The 22,500-nt window shown below is 48.7% G+C and overlaps 1 protein-coding gene across 8 annotated transcripts in view; it reads left to right on the top strand.

Moving 5' to 3' along the window:
- Window positions 1-22,500, top strand: part of LOC126577120 (Down syndrome cell adhesion molecule-like protein Dscam2) — an 80,392-nt gene that overhangs the window by 10,377 nt on the left and 47,515 nt on the right. For 7 of the 8 annotated variants that reach the window (XM_050238543.1, XM_050238546.1, XM_050238541.1 and 4 more), the window contains exon 2: window positions 7,082-7,578. In XM_050238543.1, coding sequence (XP_050094500.1) covers window positions 7,527-7,578 — 52 coding nt within the window. In that variant the 5' untranslated portion in view covers window positions 7,082-7,526. The remainder of the gene's footprint in view (window positions 1-7,081; window positions 7,579-22,500) is intronic. The other variant, XM_050238539.1, reaches the window with a different exon arrangement.

Here is a 22,500-nt window from a genome sequence, read left to right as displayed (position 1 = left end):
ACGAAAATTGGATTTCCTGCTTCACTTCGACGAATCACTGATGGGTGGAGTATCCGCTGAATGAAAGCACAAGACTCTCGGTACCGGGAACTCGTTCTTTCGTTCGTTCGTTCGTTCGTTCGGCTTCCTAAATCAGGTCCTTCATTGTGAATCACATTTAGCGCTCGGCTGCATCGATGTAGTACCGGTACTGTACTACTTACGGAAGAAGAGGAGCTACTAATAATTTGATAAATACAGCATCCAGCATCATCATCATCATCATCATCATCATCATGGTCGTCGTCAGCGCAACATCAATTATGGGCTCGTTTGAGCGAACGGACATTCCAGGGGAGTACTGCTCGGTATTCCATCAAGCAGCATAGCAGCATGTCCGAAAGGACTCATTTTGAAAACGAATAATCAGCAACAGCAGCAGCAGCAGCAGCAGCAGCAGCAGTAGTTACATGCGTGCTTGTAACATGCATAATCAATAGCACAAATTGCACAGCTGCTGAGCTCCTTGAGCTCCTCGTTGATAAGAAGAGAATGTATTAAATTCTTCAAACGCACATTCTGCTCCCGCTCTTCTGTCGTTCTCTCGCTGTGGTTCAATATTATATTCCCCCCCATTCCGTTCTGCCCGTTCACCTCGTTGGCCCCGTCCGTGGCTCATTTCGCAATGAATGCATTCTTGGCAATAAGTTGCAGAGCGTTGGCTCGCAGTGCGAACCGATCGATTCGATCCGATCGATAGAAACGGCTTATTAATTCCAACTATCATGCTCTGCACTCGCACACAGGAGAGCACCGGTGCCGATCCGGTGGTCGCTAGTTGCAGCAGCAGCAGTTGAGGATGCAATAAAGCGCACGTGTTGGCCGCATGCAAGCGGATGGAGCGAAGCGAAGAAGTGCATTTATGCATGCCATGCTCGAGCATAACCGAGGGAACGAGCGAAATGCGGTGTGTGAGCGAGCGTTGTTCATTGAAATTCCATGTAGCCAGCGCTGGGCTTGGCTGCTGCAATGGCTTTTGCCCTTTTTGGCCCCTCGGTACCGGGAAGGGCATTTTCCGATATTTCCACTCCCGTGCTTCTCCCTTTTCTCTCTCTCTCTCTCTCTCTCTCTCTCTCTCTCTCTTTCTCTTCACGGCTTCACTCATCGGTAAGATGTAGCTGCGGTATGTAGCTTATCTTTTGTGGCCCGGCACATCGGTGTAGCAGGTGAATGCATCAGCATTACATAAATTCTGCTTTCGGAATCGCCCTCCTCCCCTCCTGCCCCCTGCTGCACATCGTTTAGCATTCGCCACCCAATCCCGTCGAAGGTTCGTATGCAAAATCGAAGGATCGTTAGCTGGGCAAATTAAAAAGCGAACAATTTATGGTGTGAGAGCGCTGTGTCGGAGTGTGTGCCAACGTGCGCACGTGTGTATGTGTGTCAGTCGTCGTCCGTTGGTGTGCTGCAGACTGCTGAGCTTCGATCGAACGAACTGGACGCTAATCGCCGGTCACCGTTACTGGAACTGGTCGTTTGCAGGTGTCACCGGTGCTGATCATGTCCGGTGCCAGCGCTGGTTGGCCATCCATTTCGAATGGTCCGGTGATACCGGAGTGGTTCGAGTTCGTTCGCTGGCATTCACACTCGAGACAGACGGTCCAGACCGACCGGTCCAGGAGGTCCGAGTCAGCATTCTGCAAATGAATGCAAAATGCAGGAGCAAGCTCGGCTGCTCTGCTGTCTACTTGCTCGCTGTCCAAACGGTTTCGCGATTAAAATCGATCGGAACCAGCTAGTAAGACCCTTTTTTTTATCTGTCTCTGTGGGGAAACTGCTCTTCTTTACATCCTTTACGATAGTGGAGGTCAATTTCAAGTAAGTAGATAGAGAATCGGGGTCACCACCGTTCGGAATCCGAGCCACAATTGGTTTGATAAGAGATAGAGATTCAACTGACCACAGGAATAGATAGGAAATGGTGGAATTATAAGATCAGTACCCTTAATCTGTTCCTTTTACCAGCTGCAGACCATAAAAATTTGCCAATTTGATGCTCAAACAAATGTTTGAATTTGAAGAGGAAGTTATTTGGTCTTCTTTTTAAAAACTCTCTTTAATTTAAGGACATTTGCTGCATTTCTTAGTCAAATTCGAGTTAAAATCCTTAAAATTCATTCAAGGTTTAAAATATAAAATCCATTCGATATTAAAGACAACATTGCAATGCTGTTTGTTCTGTAGACTACAAGATAGAAGAGATGCAATTTGTGCATCGAATGCACTTTCCCAGACTTGAGAAAACTGTTGATCGATAAATCAAATTCGATAGTTTTTCATTTTTTATCTTGAGTGTGTTTGTTGTTAAATGTTAGACGACCCAAAATGGTACACGTTTAAAATAAATCTGCGGTATAATGGTAGCACAAGAGCCACTTTCTAAACTACTTAATATTCAACATAAAAAATGGAATATTCAGCAAATGTGGCAAAGTTTAACTCCTCCTTTATCATACGATCCTTCACCACACTGCACGCCTGCACGAAATTGAAATTCACCTACTCTCAAACCGCTGCACCGTGATCGAGAGATGCAGAAAGACATGGTGAACGCTGCGAACCAACGGCGCTGTCAGGATATCAATAAATCTAATGAATTTTCTCCAACTCCTACGGACCGCTAGCGGTTCTCACCTAATCGGCAAACGTGGGTGCCCGCGCACACACGCGTGTTTGCACACGGGAAATGGAAGAAAAATAGAGCCACAGCCGGCGCAGCAGCAGCAGCAGCAGCACCAGTATCAGCGAGCTGGCATGCTGAAATGCATAAATGCAAACCGCTATAAATGTTTGAGGAGCCGCCTTCGCCACCAACGCGGCCTTCCGCGTGTGGGTGGCGACCTCAACCTCCTTCACCTTCTTGTCGTATTATAAATTCATGCATGCACAGCAGGCACTTGAGGGAGAGGAAAGGACGAGGATAAATATGCTTAAAAACTCGAAAGGAAACACTCGAAAACGCCCCCTCGCCGGGGAACCTCACTCTCTGGTCTCGTCTCGATAGGCGAAAGGGAAAAGTTTGCACTATCCCAGCACCATCGAACCATCCTTCCTTTCTGAAGATGTCAGTTCCAACGGAACGGATCGGTACAAAGTGTACCACTGCGCACTGCGAATGCTAGGCGCTGGAGGTTGATGAAGATCTTCTTCATCTCGGTTAGGGGGGGGGGGGGAACATGTGAATGATCATTTAGATTTCTCATCGCCATTTTACATCGGTCCCGGGGTTTTATGAGTGGAGCACGAACATCCAGCATCCGGTGCTGGTGTGAAAGATGGCAGGAAATGGAAGTGCACACAGCCTGCTGCTGCACCAGAGGAAAGTTTATGCGCCATGCAAATGCCATCCTCCAGATCCTCTAGTTTCAGTGCTTTATGGAATATTCATTTCCCCTACAACGACGACGACGATGAAAAGGCACACATTCATGCTCCTTTTTCCCCTTTAACTGGCCACCATCACCGGCCAGTCGCCCTGAAGTCAGGATAGTCGGTTTGAGGTTAGTTTGGTTTCCTAGCCGGGCCCCGGCCCCGTCGAGCACGGCCAACTCCGATCAACATATGTGAAGTTTGTGCAGCGCTTGTTTGATTAACTTTTGTGGTCAAAGATACACACAGGCACACACGAGCACATGGGCGGACACATACAGAGTGAAGAGTCGATCGGTTCTTTTCTCGCTGAGCAGGATCGCTGGCTGGAGCGTTTGGTTGTTCCGGTTCGGTTGTGGCGTAATGTTGGCCAACCTTCCAGAGGCCTTCCAGCTGGTCATCCAGACCATGCTGGCACCTTCCGTTCAGCCGTTCGTCGGTCCGTTTGTTGTGCAGAAAAGTTTACTCCGTTCCCTCCTCCCATCCCTCACTCACCACTGTCACTGTCAGTCCGTATGGTTCTGCAATGTTTATTGAGCATTAAGCCCGGTGGCCAGCTGCTGGTGTGCCGCTGCGGTGCATGCTACTGTGAGCGGCCCCCCCCCCCCCCACCCCAAAAACTCGCATCTCGCATCGTGAAAGTGACAGAATCGGGGAGGTTTTTGGTTATGGAGGGCTAATGAACTTTCTGGGCATCTTTCTCGAGAGCACGAGAAACGAGTTAAAAAGCTGTCAGAAACGGATATCCTTTTGGGTAGGTTTTTTTTGCGGGGAGAGTGAAGTAAGTGTAGGAGATGATCGAAAAAGGAAAGACGTGCTTTGATGTGCGTTGGTCCACGTCCTTTGCAAACGAGTGAACGTTTCTAGTAAAACTTTGTCTCAGCATAAACTCTTTTTGTGCCAAAGTGGTGAACATCAGTGCATCCTGACGTCCACACTAATGACGATATCAAACACAATTTGCAAAATGGTGACAAATGCCCGACTGCTGCTAGTGGTCGTGGCCGCGTGACACGGTTTCTTCCAACCGAGTGCGCATTACAGTTCAGGCTGCCAGGTACGGTGAGGACCAAGTAAATGTGCTCAAGCTACCGCAACGACACATCGAGCTCGGCTCGACAGACGACGACGGTAACCGGGTTCCCCCGGGTTCGTTTTGGGTCGCTGCATTACTACAAGGAAACCACCGGAGAAGCTGCAGCTCGCCGTTGCCAGGAGTTGTTCGCGTTCTCGTCCTTCGATGGCAGCATTCGTGTTTGCGTAGCATAAACCAATGGCGGTGATGGCGAATGGGGAAGTTGGTTCTTAATTTTCGCTCCAATTAGGTCGCGCTGCCAGTCGCCGTGAACTGTCAGGAGATTAATTTATTACGTACACACGCCAGGCAGCCAACCGGGAGCTGGCATGGCATGGAATGGAATGGAAAGGAAAGTTTAGATAGATTTATTATGCAGCTTCTGAAGCGGAAGTTGAAGCAGAACCTGCTGAGCAGCAGCAGAAGCAGCAGCAGCCAGTAGTCGCTAGTGCCACCTGATACTCTTGGTAACGAGAACTCCAATGTACCAGGGGCGCCAGAGACGAGGGGGTTTTGTAGTACTTTTGCGAAATGTACTTAGCTGTAAAGGAAAAAAGAGAGAGAGAGGGAGTGAGAGGGGATTCAAATAATGTTTTATTTATCGAGCCGACTCAGAAGAACGCAACAACAGAGCCGGTTCCCACAAAAAAAGCTCTCTGCTCGTAGACCAGAGATTTGTTCTCCGAAATGCCGGTTGTGTTTGGCTTTGCAGGACTTTCGGAAACACGGTTTCCTCGGGTTGTTCTACCGGGAGCTTGAGAGGAAGCCCACAAACACGACAAAGACATAGATCAATTTCCCATTTGTATAATGTTTACTTCATCTTTTATCCATACCCTGGGCGCTCGCAGACACACCGAGAGACTTCACAGAGTCGTCGGCACCGGTGGCACTTGAGGTGGAGGAAAAATTGGAGACCAGAAGTGTCTTGGGAGTCGTCCGGAACATTCGCTCGTGGCAAAAAGGAAAGCCGAACGCTTCGATGGAAAATCACGTTCCACCAACAACCTTCCAGCGCGCTTCCGAGCCGAAACTTTAGCCGAGTAATCCGTTTGACAAATAAAAACACTTTGCGCCAGGCCACGCTAGACCAGGTTTCGGGATTTAGAGCAGTTGGCACGTGATGTGCACCGGTTTGGGTGCGGTTTGGAGCTGCAACTCCGTTTCCATCGCCAGCCAGCCAGCCAGCCACCCAGCGGGACGGATCGATTGAACAAATTGAGCAAATCTGGCAGTCGAAGGCTTCAATTAGTGCCGAACGTAACTTTGCTGAGAAGTTTCCGACGTTCCGTTTGCTTTCTATTTCATTGCACTCGACAGCCGGGCGATAGGGAGGGTCCCGTATCGGTTGTGGTGTGTTTTCAGGAGTCCATTTTTCCTGTAAATCTTTTTCATCAACTTTACAAAGCATTTTACATTATGAAGGATATTCCAATGTGATCTTCAAAGAGTTTCTCTACGGTACAAAACTAATTAAATCTTTTATCTTTCATGGAAATGAATTTCCCTCCGATGAAGGGACTACCTTTTTCCAATATAATACGTTTCATTCGATCAAGGAACTGACGTGCAGTATAGAAGGGCACGTATATAATTTCCACATGACGCCTTCCAGTAATATGAATTACTTGTTGATTACATGCGCATCAGATAATGAAATCTCATGTCAATCAGTATCAGGTTATTAAGTTTTGTGATTTTTCTTGGCAAATTATCAGCTACGCTCTTCGAACGCAGCTTGGAAATGATTGGAAACTAAAAGAGCTTCCATGCAAGCAAATTTAATATGTAATTCTTAAAAGATATTTAACAGATTGCGCCTGTTTGAAAGATCAAGACTGATTGAAATAAGCACTACATTAAGAATAAATTCGCCAGAAAATTATTAACATTTCCATTCCACTCATTCTGCTCCACCAAAACCGAACTCCATTCATTTTAATTTATCATTTCGGGGTTCCTCAAATTATGCAATCAACTAAATTACCCGCTAGCCATAGCAGTGATAGCGTACGCCAGCTCGGCACTTGGTTTCCATGCCATTAACACTCCCTTTCCCCCATTCCTTGGCCGCACACAACCAGCAGCAGTTAATGGAGTCGTTCGTTCCTTTAAAAAATTCGGTCACCGGTACGCCACTACTACTGACCGGCAGTGAAACTCGCGGAAAAAGTTCCCTTCCGCATTCCGCCCCGATAGCGACGCCATTCCGGGACAAAGTTTTAATTTTTCCGTTGATTTTCCGTCGATAATTGGAACCCCACGGGTACGGTATGGGACAGTTTCGTGACTTTCGCCAACAGTGCGGTGCAGTTGCGGTGCGGTGTCCCCGAAAATGGAGACTGAGATGAATTCCAAGTGTAGAAAGTGGTAGTTCCGAGCAGCCCTTCCCCCCTTTCCCCCCTTCCCTAGGAAAGGATGAGTTTGTCGGAGTCAAATAATTAATTACTCGAATGAATTATCCGTTTTTTTTTTCGAAATTGGTGCGCAGTGGGCCATTCTCTGGGGAAGGAAAGGAAGTAAGGAAGGAACTGGATGCGCCCGGACGGCGTTGCCGAACTTGAAACTAAAGAAAGTTTGCCCCAATCTTTGCCGCAGGGTCTTTGCAGCCGGAGCATTGGTGCAGTGCAGCAGCAGCAGCAGCAGCAGCGTAAAGTGAAGCCAGTGAGCCGGAAAAAGTGAGCTAAAAGTGAGTGAGAACAGCGGCATGACATGTACATTTAAAATTCCATAAATAAGTGAGGTACTACGTGGTCGTAGTTTATCGTCCGCCTGGGTAGCGCCACCAAGGTAGCAGTCACCGCCAACACCGTGCGACTCGAGCGACAAATGGATACTATCCACCATTCCTTTGACTTCTTAGCGCAGAGTGAGTTGCAGTGCAGTGGTTTGCCGGCAAAAATGGAGTTACTGTGCGCTAAGCCTTAGTGTGAATCGTGCTGGTGGTGGTGAGGACGTGGTCGAGGACGAGGACCGGCATCACCGTCAATAGCATCGCGCGAGCTCGGACGTCTATGCCTTTTACGGGCGCCTCGCCAACACAATGGATGTACGCGGCCTCGCCCAGGCCCTTCTACTGCTGTACATTCTCAAAGGTAAGTCAACGGCTCATCTGAACGGACCTTTGCAACCCCCAAAAAGGACTTCTCCGGGACGGGAGTGTCGGCAACACTCGTTTCGTTTGATGTTAGGCAAACGGGAGTTCCGCGAATGCGAAATTCCACGGCGAACATTAGTAACATTCCACGGGGCCGACTGCCCCGTTGCTGCATTTCCAATGCGTTCTGGCGCAAAACCCGAACCGCGTAATTAAAGAAAAAGGATAATATCGAACGCAGTTGCAAAGAAACGATCCTGACGGCCACTGACAGCACGGATCACCCCTTTTTTTGCGTCCGATCCGATCCGAATCCACCGCCAATTGATTGTGGCCGGAATGGACTGGTAATCGGTGTGGATGAGGCAAAGAATTTAATGAAGAAATTCCTTCCACACAGCCGCGAGAAGGTTCTCGAGGCAAGGAACGGACGGACGGACGGACGCACGGATGGTTAATGCCGGTCGAGAATAAGTATTCCGGACCGTAGTACCGTGAGCGAGCCCTGAAGCTCTGGGCGGTTCGATCGGAATTTTATCGATATCGATGCGAGAATGAAATGGAATGAAATGATGGTGGATGAACTTCTTGCCGGAGTCTCCGGAGCCAAGAGATCAGCTTCTGGAAGGTGTGGGTTAATGGATGGCAGTATTTCTTGTGCCTTCGCCTTGCGAGCGCTGGCAAAAAGTCGAACGAATCCAAGATGATTGAGGTAAGACTGCGGACACGACCTCTCTGGGAATTTTCCCTGTTTTTTCCTCTTAGATTGCAGGATTATCTTTGATTTTTTTATCGGAATAAGTTGACTTCTGCGTATGCTGAACTTCCACAGGTTGTTATGAAGACGTAATCGCCATCAGATGAAGATCTGAAGGACAGTTTTTGATTGGAAGAACTCTACGTAGATGAAAGAGCATATCTACAAGGACACGGCTGAAAATTCGTAAAATGTCCGTCAAGTTAATAATAGCTAATGCCTGCAGAATGATTTACTGTTCTAAAATATTGTAAAGCAGTTAATGAAATGGCACGAAACGTTATTTTGAAAGAACTTTGAGAGCAATCTAATCCAACATAATTCCATGTTCAGCAAATAAAAAAACATAAATCAGAATGAATCCCTCCCTTGCGCACGTGAATAGCAAGTTAATTTGTCAGGCCGCATCATCAATCCCAGCCTTCCGTCTCACACGACCCCCCACGATTGGTTCTTCATTCGCCTGCCGGCTGTCACATGTTCCCGGTTCCATTCACACAAGAGGCATAATAAATTAGTGAAAAAGTAAACTTTCTCCAACTGTCTCCGCAGCACAGCGCAGTGCAGCGCACGCGGACTAGCGGTGTCTACCGTCGTCTCTGTCTCGACGAATCCCGACGATCCGAGAGAGTTGCGACAGCTGAATTTACATAGCAATTGTCGAGCCACCAACCTGAGTGGGAGGCGATGGTAGTTGAGTTTATTTTCAACCCCGCTCCCTTCTCTCGCTAGGTGATACCTTTCCCTCCCTTGACACCCAGGTTTCGTTTCTTTCCCATTTTTTGTCGTCATCCTTACTTGCCCGCAGAGAGGGAGAGAGAGCGGCAGGAAATGGACAGGGTTTTGCAAATTACCTTGGCATGTCAAGGCTTTGGGCCAAAGTTTTACGCCACCACGAGGTCTGACGCATTCTGCTGTTAGTCCTCTTCGGGGGGAGGGGAGACACGTAACACGACACCTCATCGGTAGGGGTCGCTGCGTTGATCCAGCCGGTTTTTTGGGGCCGAAGAGTAGCAGGAGGTAACTTCCCTGAGCGAGGGAAGGAGAAGATGAGCGGGAATTTATTTACTGCTTTTCGCCTTCACACATACAGACACACAGCCATATACATACAAAAGCACAAAGCCCATGAAGTTAAGGCTGATTTATTCGTTCCAAGCAGACAAATTGCTTCGTCAAATCCATCAACCAGCATCCAGCGCCAGCGTCCTTCTCCGCTCGGGCAAGCCACGTTGTCAGTGTGTCAGAGAGGCAGAGGTCCATCCGACCAACCGACTCGGCGGCCGACCACAGGCTGCCTGTGCCCGTCGAGTGAAAGTTTGATGGAAAAGTATGATGGAAAAAAGGGCGGTCTTGGGGTTCGCTAGATCGCTTCCATCATAGGGCGAAGGTCGGGGCGAAGGCGAAAGTGAAAAAATCCCTGCCCTCGCCCCCCGAACCCTGGCCATGTCCTGGCCCAAATCGCAGAGGCCAATCGATGACATTTGTGCCACATTCCCACCGCTTACCGCCGGGTCGTAGTAGGCCATTTACTTCGGAGCATTTGGGGGATTCTGTCGGCTTCTTCGATCTTCGAAGCAATCACCGTGTTGGATGCTTGGATTGCTTGGATTCAAATCCAGGTAGTATGTGAATAGACCGGAGCAGCACCGACAGGCCGGCATGTGTGAAGCGGATTCCGGAGTTTTCCATGGAAAGGAAAATACGAAATTTGCTGTTGGGGAAACTTTTCCCATTTTCATTATTTGCCAACGTTTGCAGTTCCTGGTTTTGCGGGTGTGCTTGGGCGTGTGAAAATGGACACTGCTCAAATCGGTGACTAGCAGGAAAGAAAAAGAAGCATCTCATTTGTTGCGGATAAGTAAACGGAAATGGATATTACTAAGGATGTGGGTATTCGAGAGAGGTTTCTGCTGAAGTAATAGTTACAATTTGCGTCTCGCAAACCTATTGGTTGTTGTAAGACGACTGTTGACGTCCTTAATAAATGTCAGTGAGGGTATTTTAATGAAGAATTCTCGTCAGGAACCCCATGTTTCAATCTTTCAATTCAAATCATTCGATTAAAGCTTCTTTCATTCACTACAAAACCATAGAAATGGACAAAATATGGACTCGAAATTGCGCGTAAGTCAATCATTTTATCAAAGGGCCTTCTCTTTCGTTTGTCCTTTCAACGAACCGCACTCGCTCGCAATTCAACCGGCCCTAATTGCTGTATTTGTGGCGTGTATGCTGTTCTTGTCGTTTGCCGTCATACCGAGACTCCCGCCGAGATGGTGCACAAGAAGATAACGACCCGAACCGGTGGCACCACCACCCGATCGAATGGTGCCGTGGGCCGCGAGGGGCGGGCTAAGAAGAGATAAAGAAAATTGGATTTTCCACCAGAACGCAACGGTACATGCGGTGCTCGTGAGCGCACACACCAACCAACGCCGACAGACAGGTGGGGACCCCAAGATGAATTGCCTGCCAGGCGAAGCTCCTACTCGAGCTCGCCCCGGTGCTGATGACGGATAAACTTTGAGCGCAACAACGCCGGCGAATCGGGAAAAAAGGAAAGTTCGCAACAAAAATATGAGTCCAACTGGCGGTGGCGGCAACGGCTACATCAGTTTTTCTTCCACTCGCATCATAAAAAAAGGGAAACGAGGAAGAGAACGGGAGCACCATCAGCGCGAAGGAGTTAAATGTTTTTTAGCGAAGTAAAATGCTTCTTTTATTTCCTCGACTCCTTCAGTAAGTGCGCGGTGTGGCGGTACACATGCTGTGTCCGGGCTGAGATTACTTTATTTTAAATCAATTTCCTCGGCTGCGGAAGTTTTGGCAGCAAGATTTAATGCTACATCGCGAGCGCGCACAGCAACTGGAAGGCGAGGCAAAAGTTGTGCTTCTACTCCCATGGAGAGCGAACTCCGAACTGTCTTGATGCAAAACGATTGTTTCACTTCTGTGGCCGCATGTGCCGCAGCGGGGCATTTCCGGTTGTTGATGGGCTGTGGAGTGGAGCACCGGAAGGATGCTGATGAATCCATCGTGCTCCGCCTCCCGGGGGTCCAACAACTGGATCTATTATGATGTTATGAGAAAAGCTTATTTTCACACAGAAAGGCCGCCCCGTAAAAGCTCATGTAAAAAAATGGTCAGAAACCATTTCACACCACGAGCAGCTGCCAACATCATCCTATCAGGCACACACAGCTCCGGTGGATCGTTTCCGCTAAACAGCGGGGAGTCTGCCGGTGGCTTAGGATGTTATTGTACCGGAAATGCCCCATACGATGGCCAGTGCGGTGCTAGCAGGATGTGAGTGATGATTAAACGCCACGGGGGAACGCCGCTAGTGATGGAGGTAGTGGCCATTAGCCAAAGTGAAACCCAACGCAGCAGCAGCAGCGAGCAAATGATGGTTTCTGATGTGAGCTCATGTATCAAACCATGAGCTGGCGGACCAGGGCAGAGATTTGCAGAGGTATTTGTAGTTCGAGCTGGTTAGCTTCATGTTGTGTGATTTTTTGTTTGTGCTGAAGGAGGAGAAGGAAAGGATGAAAGGATAACCCGAACGAGCTCCGCTGGGGAGGAAAGTGAGAAAATTCAAAGAAAATCTCAATCAATTCCAGTCAAGGATGACAGCGCAACAGCGAGCGGAGTAACCCAAGCGGAGAACCCGACTAAACCGGATCGAAGGATAAAGGAACGTGGTTCCCAGGTTCATCTTGCGTTATTTATGAGTGATCATCGTCAAGCGTGGTCGCTGCTAGGCAAGCCAATGGCTGGGGAGCTGACGGCTGACCTTTGCATTTATGGATTTAGCCCTGGCCGTCGTCCTCGGCGTCGTAAATCCTTGGTTGTCAGTCGCTTGGCTGACTGTGGCCGGCTGGTAGGTGTTGGTGGCGAATTTTACGCTTCATCGCGGGCAACGACGCTAAATCCGGGTACCGATCGCAGGCCACCGATGCGAGGCGCATAAATACTCTTCAAGACTCGGTGGACGTCCGTGAAGGACGATCAGAGCGCGTTCTTTTACCATGCATGTGCAATGAATATTCATCACGCGCACGACGACGACGACGAAGACGACGAGCAGCATCACCACCAGTTGCGAACAACGAACTGGATCCAAGGCCACACGCGCGCGCCCGGTTCGCGCTGCTTTCCATTTTTATCGCTATTGATTTTCGGGCCGGATTTGTGCCATCACTTTCGTCCTAAATCCTTGATCGCCTTACCGCCCTTTGCCCTCCCCTGATAGACGTCACCTGGGTGTTACAGGGCACGGCGCGAGCTCGCCAAACTGTGTCGCCTTCCGATCTCGTTAACGTCAAGCGTAGCGATACGTCAGCCGGTGCTGAACTGCTGCGTGTTATTAGCGAGCGCACTGTGGAGTCATGGGAATCACACGCTACACGTGGCAAACTTGGCCAAATCCTTATTTGCTTTGCCGCTTGCCGGAACGATTGGTGCGGCAGATGTTGAGTGGATCGAGATGAAAGAGGAGGATCGCTACGATTGGAAGCCCGGCGATGATTACAATTGGAAAATCAGTTTCCGGTTGCTTGAACACACACGTGGCCTGCCCTTGACTTTGGTCCCGAAATTACTTCCATCTGCAATGGACAGTCCAGGATTCTGGCGTTGGTTAATCTTCTCCCGCTTAGCATTAACGCTCTGGTGAGTTCTGGTTTTTGGTCAGGCCAATTCCTATTTCCCTTCATCGCTTCTCTTTCGCTATCTCTCTCTCTCTTTCTCTTGGGAGAAAGAATGATACAACCAACAACCAAGCTCCCCTTTGCAGTGGTCAGTTCCAGGGATCCGGTGGGCATCTGTTTGTGACTCTGCATAAATAATAAATTTGAGGATCTCGTACTTTCACCGGAGACTATACTTCTATGCTGCTTCTCCTGGTTGTACTGGGCAGCGCTGGACAGGGAGCCGGTGCTAGTCTTCAGATGCAGACAGCGTAAACCATACAAAAGCACACAAGCACAACTGTGAGCTGTGGAAGTGACTGATGAATTCGTAATGATTCTCGATTATATAGCATCGTATTTACCTTACCAACTGTCTGCAAAGTCGCCTCGCCTCGCCTCGAAGCCGTCACTGTGCCGGACAGTTCTGTGCAGAACCAGTTCCGTTCTGAAAAGCCTAAGGTCACCTCGGTGGCCCAGCCCACAAACCTTCATTTGTGAGCAAATTGGTTCAAAAATTGAAGTATCGCTGTCTTGTAGCCGCTGTAACCACGAAAGCAATAAGTTACTCTTTAGTCTTCGAGCGAAGATCCCACCAGCAAAAACGACCTTTTCTCCTGGGGAGGAATTCCAAGGATCGTGACTCGTAAGTTTTCCGCTCCTGATTTATGGGAAAATAAAAACAAATTATGACTATGATCTGTGCGCTCTCGCCGGGCGCCCAGCAGGGCGAGGGTCGTTTGTTGGCAAAGTCTTATGACAGCAAAACAAAGAAAGTTAAAGTTCCGCAGCCCCTCGGAGTACATTAGAGGCGCGTACCAAGGACTAGGTAAGGAGTGGGTTTATCTCTCCACAGCACAGGCTATCCGTTATTGATTTCTGGGGACAACTTCTGGGTGCCAACTCGGCCAACAGAAACTGAGATTGAGGTGAAGTGAAAAGCTGTTTTTTTGGATGATGTGTATTGGGTAACTTCCCACTTACGTGCTCAAGCCGGCAGCCACACAAAGCGGCGCTGACATCCAATATTGCTCCTCATCCTGCAATATTTCCTTCCCCGGGGATCGAGGCGAAGAATCCAAACATCAAACATGTTTGCCTTCAATCAACGCCATTTCAGCGCTCGCTAGCATCCAATAATAGAAATTTTAAGTTCCTCCCGGTTGACGACGCCATTCAAGGAACAATTCCCCCATCGAAACACGAAACATGTATGGGTGGGTTTTCAGGAAGTGCGCCACTCGCTGACATGTGGTCGCTGCGCTGGAGGTGTGTTCACTGAAAGTAAACATTAATTTGATGTAAGATAAATGAGAAAGATAAACCCGAGACACGAGCAAACCTACTCCACGTCATTTTGTTTTGGAGTGTCCCAAGCGTCGGCCACGGGCACGCGCGAGCATCTATCAACCAGGCTACCCAAACTAGCGTCTCATGTCGGTGAAAAACGGGGGCAAGAAAAGTGGTTGCTGCACTTCTGGCGACACGTGGACCGCACACACAAAGACACAGTAGATACTAAGGACTTGTGTGTCTGAGAGAGAGAGAGAGGCTGGTGCACTTAAAGCAACATCAACTCTTAATGTCACTGCTTCCTTGCTCGGTACTCTCGGCCGACACTCTTTATCTGATGGCAGGACCTTTTCTCGGTTGAGCGTTGTTGGAGCTCGATGACACTCGCTACAAAACCGGTGACAGGTGGTGAATAATCAACTACTGCCATCGAAACACCCGGAAAATAATGGAGAGAAGGGTGATAAGTTCTTCTTATTTTCACTTCAAGTTTACTTTCGGTTGACAGCAACCCGGGGAGTAGCTTGTTTTCTCGGTGCTTGTTGGATGCTAACACCACCGGTAGCTCAATTGTAGTGCAAGATGCAGTCGTAGATGAAAAAGAAGGAGAATTGAATCAATTTCAAAGTAACATTTCATTAATATTCAGCTTAGTATCACTTTGAATTGTTGAGAATAATGCAAAATGGTTAGATGAAACTGTTCTTATTGATAGCTAGAAGAAATATGTTCTATGTTTCTATGTTACTTTCCCGAAATCCATTACATAACTCATGTAATGGTATGTTCTTGTATTCTGTCACAAAAAAAGCCATCCTTGATCGGATGTCACATACGTAGCAGCGTTATAAATGGATTCTGGCAGTCAAATTTCGTCCTCAACGCAATCCATCCCCACGCCTAGGACAACCGATAATTGATTTCGCATCCAAGTAACTTGTCTCCGACTCACTCCGACACCAGATCGTGGCGAGATGAAGATCGAGCATGACCGACCTACCGGGACAGCCGTCAAACCGAACCGTCGTCAACCGTCAGTGGAATGTAATTTGTCGGTTTTTGGAGCGTTTCGTTAATTATCCCGCATACCATCGGGCAGGTTGCATAATCTCTCCGGTCCGGGGGACTAAGTGTCCAAAACCAAAGTGTCACTCAACTCAGCGCTGATTAGGCATGAGTAGCCGCTGACGACCGGAATTAGGGATTACGGGATCCGCAACCGGTCGGTGTGGGGTTTGATCAAGAGTGACACGTGGAAAAGGTGCCGAGCTGCTGCTGACCGAGCTGACATGAAATCCCCTACAAACTGCTCTCTATAGCTTCCCGGGAAAACCCGATGCAAAACATCGAACAGTGATCGATAGTTTCTTTTTTGTGAAACTCAAGACGAGGAATCGAGAGATGCCAATGCGATGACGCACAACGATGCGAAAGGGCAGCTCTTGCGAACGAGATCCCGGGTAGCCATCGTTGTCAGCGAGCAATCCATGATTCAATCAAAGTACCGCATGTTTCTCTCTTTTTGCAGCTCCGCACATTGCACATCCCAACGCGTTCGCGTGTTCACGCTAAGTAAATTAAAAGTTTAATATAGCCACGCTAGTGCAGCACTAGTAGCGCTGTTGCTGCTGTAGGAATTTCGAATGCAGCATAAAAAGTTGCTCCAGTCAGTGGCCCCGGATGCATCGGCACGCTAGTATCAATAACGGCCAGTAACAGACAAGTGTCTGTTTGCATCGGAGTTATGCGCAAAAACTAGTTTGCAGGAATGTAGAGGTTCGTTTGGTTGATTTGGAATTTCACAAAAAAGTGAGCAACTCGTTTCCACTTTGAAAAATATTAGTTTTATGTGCGAGATGTAAGCGTTGCATGTTGGGTGGAAATTTAAATTGCAATCGCATGGTTAATGAAATGCTATCTTTTTCCTTTTTCAATGTGCAGTCCCGCTCATTCCGTACAAACGATTGAAGTGACGACTCTAATTGGAGTGACGATGCAGCTCTCCGTTGTGGAGTGAAAGGTGCTTGTTTACAATTTCGCTTGTTTGATAGTTTGTTCATCCTAGCTCATACCACCCGGAACGAGAGCTGCAATATGTAACCAATGGCAACGCCAATCCATTTACACTCGTCTGTAGAGTCCGTTTCGCTGCCGAGGTGGAATCCTATTCCACCAAATGAAATCAAAAAGAAATCATAATCATATTTAAATACAAATGAAGTACTTCATGCAAATATAGGAACTCAACCCTCGGGTACGGGTACTTGTTTCTCTGTCCTGTTGATCCGTATCGGGCCCGTTCGTTGAACGCTCGGTCGGTGTTGTATCCTTGCTGTGCGACCTAACATATGACGATACTTGGCAGAGCAGTAATCTAAACATTATCATAATTTATAGTGAAAATTGTGTTTGGGGTACCATCGCACTGCCAGCCGACGACCGATGTACGCGAGACTGAGCATAAGCTATGCTGGGCTTTAGCTTGCAAAGCTCTGGCATCGAGAGGAGGAAAAGCAAAACATTAAAAAACAAGAAGCATGAACATGGCGCACAAGTGCTGGCGGTCGTGCTTCATAGTAGCTGGCGCGGTGGGAGATAGCTACTACCACAGCAACTACTACTAGAGGAAGGCAACGAATATGCCAGCAAGATGAAGAAAGTGCAAACGCAGCAAACTTAAACACAAACACAACCAAGCACACAAGCACTTTTGCGCTTGTTTAGCGGATGGAAAAGCGTAAAATCAAGAGAGATAGAGAGAGAGAGAGAGATCCGTGAACAAGGATATAGCGCAAAAGACGGTTGACGGTGGCAGTCAAATGTGTGAGGAATGATGAATGTTTCATCACATGAAACATTCGCTCGCCCAGCACAGGGATGATGAATTCCCTACATTCCATCAGGCCGGTGTATGTGACGTAAGCGAGCGCAGCAGCAGTAGCAGCAGCAGCAACATAGGAGCCTTCACCGAGAATGCTGCTACTGGTCATGTCGGTTTCTTTTTGCTAGGAGTTTTCATTTTCTTTTCAGCTTTTGTGATTATCAGTCTGTGCGCGGTTGGTCGGCCGGTCGGTCGGTCGGTTGGAATCCTGTTTGGCTAAGGTAGTTCTCAGAACTGGTTCGCTGGTGAGCAGCAACAATACCAGGATACAGGGCACTTGTGTGCCCTAGCTCTTCAGATAAGATTTCTCATGTTTCGCTTGAGATTTTGGTACACCATGGAGAAGTGTGGTGAGCATCGAAGATGGCATTGGTTTCTATGAGAATCCTCTTGTTTCATCTGTTGAAGGCAGCCCAAGTGGAGGAAACTAATACTTTTAAAGTTAATTTATCAATACTGCAAGACGCTTCATTAAAGAGAATTTTAAGGCATGCTCGATTTAAATGTGACTGTCAAAAGCATCGATTAGCTAAGCTTAAAAAAATATGTGATGTAAGACTGCAAATCGTCTTCCTGAGTTTGTGATATCGACGATTTAAATTGATAGCCCTTTTCGCAACAATATCGAAGTATATACAGCAGATGCTTACAGTTTAAAGTGGTGATACGATTAATATCATTCAAATCCTCATTCCCTGCTCCCTTAACGTAACAATTCGAGATCATTCTGCAACACAAAAAACAAATACTCCCCCCCCCCCCCCCACCCTTCCAGCCGTTTCCGTAACATTCCTGAATAGCAATGAAACGTTGGAAATGCAACGCAAGAAGAAGTAAAGTGGATTCCATACGGCATACGGCTCAGCAAGAAAGTGAGCAACAACTGATCAGCGAAAAATATCGCGATTTTACATTGTTCGATCTCCCACCAACCCACCTCGCCGAGGCTCACAAACCTAGCGTAGAGCTCATGTAGAGTTTGTTTGTCTTCGTCGGACCACAAAATCGCGATGGCCCATCCACAAGTTGGGCCACATCTTCTGCTATGCCATCGCGTATGCCAAATGTGTTGACAAACTTTTTCGCTGATTCGCCGTGGAATTGAGCCCCGGCAAAGCGAACCGTAAGCCGGCGTCCGGGGGGAGGAGGAGATGCTATGGGCGCCAAAGTTATCGAAGCGAAGAAAGTTTTCTGCTGCGCTCGGCGCTGTGTTTATCTTGTTTGCTGCTGCTTCTGGTGCTGCTTGGCCCCCCAGTGGCTCCTCAAGAAGTAGAAGAAGAAGAAGTTGTACGCCTGAACGATATCGTTTTGCGGTATCGGACGTCCCATTCCGAACGGCGAGAAACTGTTGATATCATTATTAGGAACCGCACTATCGCGGTAGCAAACGGAGCAGGATCACGGGGAGGATCAGAGCCCCAAACGATGGTACCTCTTCGCGCGCCCCCCTAGAGCACACTAGAGCAGCAACAATTTACCCAACGCTCCTAGCTAGCGTACATATTTGCACATTTCACAGAGAGCGAGAGCAAAACGCCATGGGAGGTGAAGCCCAATTTACGAATCATGAAGCGAAGTGAAGATCGCTCGGTACGCCTTGGAAAAGGCAAAGTTTCTCGCTGATCGCTGAAGGAGAAGAAGAGTTGCTGCTGATGTCGTTTATGTCCCTCTATCGGTTTTCCATTTCATCACGAAACACAGAACCTTCCACAGGCACTCTGTCTGAAGACTGAAAGCAAAGAAAAGTAAAAGAAAGGGGGAAAAAACAGAAGAAGGAATAGACCTGCCAACGGAACAACTGTATTGTTTGCTGTCGTTGTTGATGTTGTTGTTGTGGCGGTCCAGAATTCATATCGGATCAAATCGGAAGCCGGTGGAAATGGAGAAACATCTCGGCACCGACTCGACTGCTACCTTTTTTGCTCGTATTCCCCCGCTATCGAAGCTCCCTCTGGAGGGCTTTTACTTCCTTTTGTTCGCATCATTTCCCCCTCGGTTTGACTCCTCCTCCTCCTCGTCGTCCTTTGAGCGATAGACAGAGGGAATTGAGGTAGAAACATCATGCCGTGTGCACAAAAGCACATTACCTCGGCATCTCAACGGTTCAGACGGTGAAAGGGAGGTACTGCCAGAGGTTTGAGGTAAAATCCACCCCCCGGTTTTTCCATGCTGGTCCGTTGTTGTTCTTTGCCGATTCTGCCCTCTGCCGCCATTGCTGGCCACGGTGCAAAGCCCCGGGACCGGGATTGACTGGCTGAACGGTTTTGATAAGTTCATGAAATAAACAACCAGAAACCAGGAATTTCCATTCTGCTACTTCTGATTCTTTTCGCTGCTGCAACCGGCACACTGCACGGTGGAACGTAGCAGCTGCAGAAAGGGGGGGGGGGGGGGCTTCGGTGGATTTGCGCTCGTTTTCCAATTCGTTGTGCCCCATTTCCAATGCTGGCCAACTTGTATGTGGATTGCAGATGCACTTCAGCTTCGGCACTCAACACAGGATACGTCCCTCGTCCTTCGCTATCCTGCCTGGTGCCTTCGAAATGAAATTCCGGGAAAATGTTGTTGCCTCCTTCCACAAACGGCTTCCTCATCATCATCATCATCCACACGGCTTTTCCGCCACGGCTTCGCTATTGCCATTCAAAAGGCAAAGCCTTTCATTGTGCATTTACGACTCGGTTTCGTCCATCCGCTCGCTTCGTTGCTCACTCCGTCGATCTACTACTGAACTTCGCGGGCAAAAAGTATCGCTTTCCAACGATTTACGACTTTTCAATCGAACCAATTCACTGATTGCTTGCGAATGCCGCGTTCAGCTAGAAACTCGAACGGGGAAAAACCATGAAACGGCCATTGATGGTGCGCCGGCACTGGCAGCTTGACCGTAACCATTGTCCTAGCGTCTTGTACTGACTTGTACGCGGAAATACCATTCCTAAGAATCTGAAAGTAACAAAAAGAATCTTGCGCTAAAAAGTTAAGAAGTTCCTTCTAGTTTTTTTTCCTGCTTCCGATTGCAACCATTGTTCGGTTGCTGGAGTGCGGGGAGGCTCAGGACTACACTTAAAGATCACTTGGGAATCGGCGAACCAGCCGGATCCGGCACACCGAACCAGGTCGAATGACAAGTCGATACTGGACGGCCAATCAACCAGATTTCTCCGGGGAGTGATTACGTAGCGTTCGAAATTGGAAGCGGAGCGGTGGAATCTGGGACCTGAGTCCTGCCACTCGCACAGCTGTTCCGTAACTCCTACCGGATGGTCGATTAGTTGATGCCATTTTCTTCTGCTGATTGACAAAGGACAGGGACGCGTAGTGTAATTGACGTGCCCAACAGTACAGAAACCTCCCCCCGGGGGGTGGACAATTCCTTTGCAGCTCCAATGCAGTGCATCTTAGGAAACAGAAGTTCAAGGAACGGGCATTGTTCATTCAGTGGATGCACTGGCACTCGCTTCGGCTACGTGCGATGCATTATTAGTGGAAGTTTTGTTTGAGAAACAACTGGGGAACACACGCCATCTGCTGGCCATCAAATCGCTCACAGGACTTCCACATAAAACCCCAAAACTCCATAAGCCCCGTAAGTAGAACAATATATGCGTCACGTTTCATTGTCTACTCCCGTATTCAAGCAACTTCTGTCTTCGAATTCCGATACAATCGTACCATCGTTTCGATGTGATCCACTGTTCGCGTGGAGCCCACCGGTACACCCGGTACACCGGTGTTTCGGGCGCTTACGTCTATTCTATCGTCGCAGAAGAAGCGCCCTCCCGGCTTACGATACTCCCGGGGGCAAGTAATATCCTCATTTTTATTCAATCGTCTTATCTCGGACAGAGTCTGTGGGTTGGCCACCGATGCCCGTGGGCTGGCGTGGTTTCCGATTCGATTTTCACTTTACCGGAAGCCCACACAGGGAACCACAAAACAGACGGGGCGGTAAACGGGAATGGCATCCCACGGGCGGGGGTGCAAGAAGGTTGATGTCACCGTTGCCACCGTGCTCGCTCGGTAGCTCCAGCACGTAGTGTCCTTTGGATGTTCCAATTTTCTTATCCCCCCCCAGGGGCCAAACTGAAGGATAGAATGGCGAACCAATGGCAGACGTTGGTGGTCTTGGCGTCGCTTCCATCGCCCGAGGATCTTCGAAGCAAAACGACTTCAGAGGCGATGTGTAGGATGTGTACGATTGACTCGCAGGAGCAAGAATCAAGTAATATCGCAGACAGGGAAGGGAAGCACACCACGAACGAGCGCACGAGATAGCTCTCAACCTCAACTCCCCGGCGGAGTGGCTTTCCCGGGAAGTGGAATAAAGGTGAAAAGCAGTGAACCAGCACCACCACCGATAGCGGTGGATGCCATCGGTTGGCCGAGCACACACAACGGTGTGTGAATATGGTCTGAAAGGGATCGAAAAGCTTGAAGAAGAATGTGAATGAAATAGCTGAAATTCATCCAACACTTTCCAGCGCGGAACACCGTGTGGCCGGATGATGCGCCGCGATGATTCTGTGTCACTATTTCTCACCTGGCATCCCCGTCCCGTGGCACCGGGCAACCTGGTGAGCTGATTTATGGGGAAACATATATTTCATAACCTGGAATTTGTAGTCAGCCTGATCGTCAGCCACACTCCAGCTGGCCCCCGGGGTTGCTGGAATGCTCGCTCTCGGGGTACGACGACAAGCCGGTGCTCTGTGGCCGGCAGGCACGAGTTTTCAAAGATGTCCCCGGATGCTGGAAGCGAATGGTTGTCCCCTTGACATACCTGCGACGGAAAGAGGAGAAGCATAAATTATTAATGATAGTCTATTGTTCCGTGGCCACTATGATGGCTAATGGGATTGACGCAACGCGTCCGCGGAACGCCTCCAGGTGCCAGTGTGTTTGTCCGTCCGCGTCTGGATTGACCATTTCTCATCGCACTCGCTCGGTCGCTCGCTTATGCAGAGTTACTTTTCTGCAACTTTTCCAGCAAATTCTCTGTGACATCTGCGTCAGCCTTACGTTGGTACCGCGCACCTTACGGTCCGTCTGTGTCTGTCTGCAGCTCTCAGCATAAAGAGACCAATTTTTCTTTGAACCACCCCCCCGGAGAAATTCCCTGGAGAGTGTGGCGTACGCCACAAGGGCGGCCGTTACTCCGCTTTCTTCCAGTGCAGTGCGCCAGGGAACCACGGGCGCGCGCGCACACCATAAGGACTAAACCATTTGCAAATTGAGCCATTAGGGCGACCAAAAAGGAAGACCGCCCCTTTGGCGCTGTGGGGAGAAGAAGACGAA

This window comes from Anopheles aquasalis, chromosome 3 (assembly GCF_943734665.1).
Source record: "Anopheles aquasalis chromosome 3, idAnoAquaMG_Q_19, whole genome shotgun sequence".
Taxonomy (NCBI): Eukaryota; Metazoa; Arthropoda; class Insecta; order Diptera; family Culicidae; genus Anopheles; species Anopheles aquasalis.
The sequence above is the reverse complement of the archived record's forward strand: the minus strand, read 5'-3'. Positions and strand labels throughout refer to the sequence as shown.